At 44.0% G+C, this 6,296-nt stretch overlaps 3 protein-coding genes across 3 annotated transcripts; all 3 read left to right on the forward strand.

Moving 5' to 3' along the window:
- Window positions 1-251: 251 nt before the first annotated feature.
- Window positions 252-905, forward strand: LOC117297719. Its single transcript, XM_033780866.1, has one exon. It carries the CDS (start codon window positions 252-254, stop codon window positions 903-905), a length of 654 nt encoding a protein of 217 aa, XP_033636757.1.
- A 147-nt stretch (window positions 906-1,052) lies between these two features.
- Window positions 1,053-3,029, forward strand: LOC117297720. The gene has a single exon (XM_033780868.1). It carries the CDS (start codon window positions 1,053-1,055, stop codon window positions 3,027-3,029), a length of 1,977 nt encoding a protein of 658 aa, XP_033636759.1.
- Window positions 3,030-3,221: 192 nt separating this feature from the next.
- LOC117297721 lies at window positions 3,222-5,033 on the forward strand. The gene has a single exon (XM_033780869.1). The coding sequence runs from the start codon at window positions 3,222-3,224 to the stop codon at window positions 5,031-5,033; it is 1,812 nt and encodes a 603-aa protein (XP_033636760.1).
- The last annotated feature ends 1,263 nt before the right edge of the window (window positions 5,034-6,296 follow it).

The following is a 6,296-nucleotide window of genomic DNA, read 5'->3' on the forward strand; positions in this document are numbered from 1 at the left end:
AAGCAGATAAAAAGGTATACGCTCAATTTGAAGATCAGAAGTCAGCTATTAGCAATAGTCCTTCACTGCAAGCTAGCCAGCCACTGCAAGCTGAACATTCTAATGAAGAATCAACAACATGCCCTATCGAACATTCTCAAGAATCACAAGAGAAGCAATCCACCTCTGAGCCCGTCATTGAATTGTTACGTCAAGCAGAAAGATAGCAGAGAAGTCTGATAGAGACATTGCAACTACCAAAGGCAGAGTTGATGTTCTACGATGGAGAACCCCTGAAGTTTTGGGAATTTTGGAGAGCCTTTGAGATAAATGTGGACAGCACGTCAATAGCTGATGCTGCAAAGTTAACCAGGCTGTTGCACTACTGCAAGGGAGATGCACGTAAAGTTATTCAAGCATGCTCAGTGATGGATTCCACTCAGGGCTACAAGAGAGCTAAGACGCTGCTGAAGGAGTGTTTTGGAAACAAGCATAAGGTTGCAGATGCCTGGATTCAGAGGGTGACTAAAGGTGTAACCATCTCAGCTCACAACGGCACTGCTCTCAGAGAAATGGCAGACGAATTAAGAGTTTGCTATGAAACCCTACTCGCTGTGGGGTTTGAAGGTGAGATGGCACCTCAGAGTTTCTTGAAGAGCATCGTGGAACGACTGCCAAACTACCTTCGCTACAGGTGGATCCGGATAGTAAGAGAAATTCAGAAGAGGAACGATAGAATACCAGACATGAAAGACCTAGTCTCCTTCATAGAAGATGTGGCCGACGAAGAGAATAACCCAGTTTATGGATCAGTCAGCTCGAAGAGCAACCGAGATGTGCCACAGAACAAAAGTGATAAGCAGAGGTCCAAAGGCACTTTTGCGGTTACCACGGAAACCAAAGAATTTGACACCAAGAAGAATTAATTCGTCACTAGGAAGTGTCCTCTGTGCAAGTAGGAGCACACACTGTTTGGTTATTAGCAGTTTAAAGGAATGAAACCTCAAGACAGACTGAACTATGCAAAGCAGGAGAGATTATGCTTTAATTGTCTCCGCAAGGGCCATATGACAATGGCATGCAGGCTGAAAAGAACATGCTCCGTCGCTGGCTGTGGAAGAAAACACACGAAATTTCTCCACATCCTGCAGCCGCAAGAAGAAACAACTCCGTCAACTACCCAACCAGAGGCCCAAGTTCGAAATGGCTATATCGACTCAGCCGAAGACACAAGCTGTAATAATATCACAGGGGCCGGTAGCAGAAGCGTCCTACCCATCGTATCTGTGAGGGTTCAAGCTGCACAAGGTAACACGTTTGTGCGGACCTACGCATTGTTGGACACAGGCTCTACAAACACTTTCTGCACCGAGCAGTTAGCTCAATGTCTTGGAGTGAAAGGGACCAAGCAGAAACTCAGCCTGACAACGCTTGACAAGATAGACAGTACAATCGATACGACTTTGGTGAGCTTAGTCGTAGACTCTGGTCCGACTACAGAAAGACTAGAGATGACAAAAGTGTACACGAAACCAAAGATCAACGTTCATGGTACACACATGGCAAAAATGGACGAAATATCAGGATTGCCTCACTTGAAAGGTATTGATTTGCCATTTGCTGGAGAGAAGGAAGTTGAGCTCCTGATAGAACAAGATGTTCCAAAAGCACTGATGCCGCTCGAAATAAGGGCAGGAAAAGAAGGACCATACGCGCTAAGAACAGCCCTGGGATGGTCATTGCATGGTTCAGTGAACCAAGTGAGCGGAAAAAGACAAGATTTGACCGCTAGTTCCAGCTTCATCCAAGGAGACATCTGCTTTGAAGAACAGTTAGATAAAGTTTGGAAACTGGAAGCGTCAGATTGCACAAGTGATGAAAGAGGCCTGTCAGTAAATGACCAAAGAGCGCTGAAGGTTTGGAAAGATGGAGTATGTATGGAAGGAGGACATTACCAGTTACCTGTGCCATTTAAGAAATGTTCACCCAGTTTGCCAGATAACCGATGGCTAGCTGAGCAAAGGTTGCAAGGTCTCGCAAGAAAACTTGGCAATGATGATAAGCTGCATCGTAAGTACCAAGAAGGAATCAAGGACTTACTTAAGAAGGGATATGCTGAAGAAGTGGAAGGGCAAGAATGTAAGCCCGATGACAAGCCTGTGTGGTATCTGCCTCATCACCCTGTATTTCATCCTATGAAACCAGACAAATTGCGCATTGTGTTCGATTGCGCAGCCATAAGTGGCGGCGTGTCCCTCAATAGTGAAGTACTGCAAGGACCAGACCTAACAGACAGACTGATAGGAGTCTTATTGAGATTTAGACGGGAACCAGTTGCCTTCATGGCAGATGTAGAGGCCATGTTCCATCAAGTTCGCGTGCCTGTAGAAGATCGAGATGTGATGAGATTTCTATGGTGGCCAGACTGCAAAATGACACAACAGCCCAAGATATATTGGATGTGTGTGCACCTGTTCGGCGGGACTTGGAGTCCAAGTTGCTGCAATTTCGCTATGCGCCAGACAGCCGATGATAACCAGGATGACTTCTCCGCTGAAACTGTAGAGATTGTGAAGCGCAATTTCTACGTTGACGATTGCCTAGTTTCAGTGGAGACCGAAGAGGAAGCTGTGAAATTGTCATCCGAGCTCAAAACTCTACTGCAAAAAGGAGGGTTCAAGTTGACCAAGTGGTTGAGTAACAGACCAAGCGTTCTGAAGTCCTTCCCCATAGAAGAAAGGGCTAAACAACTGAAAGATCTTGACCTAAACCATGATGAGCTACCAGTTGACCGAGCACTGGGTGTCAGCTGGGATGTTGAAAGAGACAGTTTAGGATACAAATTGGCAATCAAAGACAAGCCAATAACAAGGCGTGGACTACTTAGCATTGTGTCATCAATCTACGACTCCTTGGGATATGCAAATCCATTCATCCTGAGAGCTAGACTACTGCTGCAGAAACTGACTCGACTCAAACTAGGATGGGACGAGCCGTTACCAGAAGTGCAGAAACAAGAATGGGAAAATTGGACAGAGGAGTTACCTTGAATGAAGGAATATGAGGTAAATAGATGTGTAAAGCTACACGACTTCGGAACAGTGACAGAATAAAAGCTGCACCACTTCGCAGATGCCTCAGAATTGGCTTAAGGGGCGGTGTCATACCTTGTCATGAAAAACACTGAAGGTCAATTACATAGCAGCATTGTAATGGCAAAGTCACATCTTGCACCAGTAAAAATGATGACAATCCCTCGACTCGAGCTGTGGGCTGCAACACTAGCAGCTAAACTAGATGTCATGCTGAGGCGTGAGTTGGATCTGCCCATAAGTGATTCAATGTTCTGGACAGACAGCACTATTGTGCTTCAGTACATAAGAAATGAAGATGGAAGATTTCATACCTTTGTGGCTAACAGGGTAGCCAAAATCCACAATGTAACCGAACCAGCTCAGTGGCACCATGTAGACACAAGTTCAAACCCAGCCGATGAACTATCAAGAGGAATGACAGCCAGTGAGCTAAAGAAAAGTTCAAGATGGCCGGAAGGGCCAAAGTTCATCTTGATGGCTGAAGAAGATTGGCCTAAAGAACCAAAAGTAATGGAGCCCCTGAAACAAAGTGATCCAGAGCTGAAGAAACCGAAGGAGATTGCACAGACATATGCTGTAGAGTTGGAAGAAAATAGTGCCACAGCGAAGCTGATCAAGCATTATTCATCATGGCATAAGCTAAAGAAAGCTGTATCATGGGTTTTGCGTGTGAGGAGCTATCTTCAGAACAAAGACCAGTATAAGGAAAACGACATAAAGAAACCTCTAACAGTAGACGAACTCGACAAAGCAGAACAAGCAGTAGTAAGATATGTGCCAGGGCAATCCTACCCAGATGAGTACAAAGCACTGCAAGTCACAGTCAACACAGTAAAGAAATCAAGCCCTCTCCATCGACTAGACCCCAAAATCAATGAAAATGGACTAATATGTGTTGGGAGTCGACTGAGGAATTCTACAATGCAGGCCCAACTGAAGCATCCTCAGGTGTTGCGAAATTGTTTCGTTTGCAAGCGTCTGTCTGCTTCTCCTAACATACAGAAAATGGCTGATCTACCAAAGGACAGGGTGACCCCTGAAAAGCCGCCGTTCAGTCACGTGGGAGTGGATTGTTTTGGCCCATTTTTGGTCAAGCAAGGCCGAAGTCAAGTCAAAAGATACGGGTGTATCTTCACCTGCTTAGTGTTGAGAGCAGTTCACATTGAAGTGATCCATTCGCTGGAGACCGACTCCTTCATTAACGCTCTGCAGAGATTTATCGCAAGACGAGGACAACCAGAACTTATCAGAAGTGACAACGGCACAAATTTTGTTGGTGCTGAGCGCGAGCTGAGGGAAGGAATCAACTGTTGGAACAAACAGAAGGTTGAGGAATATCTACTGCAGAAAGGGATTAGCTGGAAATTCAATCCACCGGCAGCATCACACATGGGAGGATCATGGGAGAGACAGATAAGAACAACAAGAAAGATTTTGAACACAGTTTTGAAACAACAAGTGCTCTATGATGAAAGTCTTTCAACTATGATGTGTATGGTTGAATCTGTGATCAACGGTCGTCCACTTACTGTAGTTTCAGATGATGTGAGGGATCCAGAACCCTTGACTCCAAATCATCTTCTTCTGTTGCGTACGAGCAATGCTTTCCCCGCGGACGTGTTTGACAAGTGTGATCTATATAGTCGTAAACGATGGAGACAAGTCCAATATTTGGCTGACCTATTTTTGCGCAGATGGATCAGGGAATATCTACCAACCCTGCAGCAACGTCGAAAGTGGAATGAGCCAACAAGGAACATCAGAGCAGGAGATATCGTGTTGATTGTTGGAGACCTCCCCAGGAACCAGTGGACCATGGGAAGAGTCGTGGAAACCTATCCGGGTGATGACAACTTAGTCAGGACTGCTAAGGTGAAGACTAAATCATCAACACTTGTTAGACCAATTCACAAGTTATGTCTGCTGGAGTCAGTGGAAGGTCTAGAGAGCACCAAATAGCAGTTGGATGTGAACCACAACAGGAGTTAAGTCTATGGACTGCAATCTGAGGAGTGCTCATTATTTGAGCTTATTTGATATTTGGTACAATATCGTGCATTGGGGGCGAGGCATGATTTGAGGTGTGAGCCAAGCGCCGCCTCCTTGTGCCAGTTTAATGGAGCAGTTTAGCCAGACCTCTTGTTACCATGGCAACTTCTTTGGACCGTTGCGGAATGTGAACATTTATCGTTGGACATTCTCGGCAAACATTGCATTTGTGATAATATGAGTTCACAGATGAACACATCTTCATGAACAGTTTATGGATTGTGAGAACACTAGCTTTGCCAAAGGTTTTGAAGCTTATTAGAGTTCAAGTTTTTTTTTTAAAGTTTGCATTATCAGTTCTTGTTACCTGTTGTTATGCGTTTTTTGCTGGTACTGCATTTTTCTGCGTTTTGGCCAAAGTGGGATTTGATTTGTAAAATTGAGTGTTAGGTAAATGCTCATAAGGACTATGCCCATTTAAGGGGCCGGGATGTTGGGGGCTAGGCAACGTAATTTATGCATGTGTGACGTCAGAAGCGTAGATTTTTCTTGGTCAAATGAGGGCGCTGTTTTGCATCTTTCGCCAGGATCGATCATAACATTCGTCACTAGTCAGTCATACTTTCGCCAATATTTTGTTGATTTTGGATGCGCCCAATGTTGTGAGTACAAAATTAGTTCAATCAAGTTTAAGATTATAAGTTTGAGTATACTCTGCTTCAGGGATTGTTGATAATAAGCGGGTAATTAGTGAAAAATTTTGATTGTAAAAGTGGTTGATTTTCTAAGCATGTCGTCGGTTAGATTCACGTGGGTTGCATGTACATGTACATGTATTGTGTACGTTGGGGTATTGTGGCATACAAAACACGGTAGTGTGTGTGGATACGGGTTAAAGGTCAAAGTTGGGATAAAGTTTTGAGATTAAGTTAAGTCACTTGAGTTGAGGCAAAGGGGAATCACGCACACTTGGCACACATTTTGTGGGTAAATAGGGATTTAATCAATTGTTGTAAATACATAAAATTGGGATTAATTCGTTATTGTAATTGCTGTAAATCAAATGTTTATATTGTATTGGGTTCATTTGATTAATTGCAGATCGAACCATCATCACACGTTGCTACAAGCAAATGGTATCGTAATAAAGGGTTGGACATCAGTAAATTTTGTCATTGGTGAACATATTTGAGTACACACGTCACATAAATATCATTCCAGATTCCCCACCAG

Source organism: Asterias rubens, chromosome 12 (assembly GCF_902459465.1).
Source record: "Asterias rubens chromosome 12, eAstRub1.3, whole genome shotgun sequence".
Taxonomy (NCBI): Eukaryota; Metazoa; Echinodermata; class Asteroidea; order Forcipulatida; family Asteriidae; genus Asterias; species Asterias rubens.

Excerpts from the sequence above, each read along its gene's own strand:
- LOC117297719 (XM_033780866.1), top strand. The coding sequence starts at position 252 with ATGTTCTACGATGGAGAACCCCTGAAGTTTTGGGAATTTTGGAGAGCC.
- LOC117297720 (XM_033780868.1), top strand. The coding sequence starts at position 1,053 with ATGGCATGCAGGCTGAAAAGAACATGCTCCGTCGCTGGCTGTGGAAGA.
- LOC117297721 (XM_033780869.1), top strand. The coding sequence starts at position 3,222 with ATGATGACAATCCCTCGACTCGAGCTGTGGGCTGCAACACTAGCAGCT.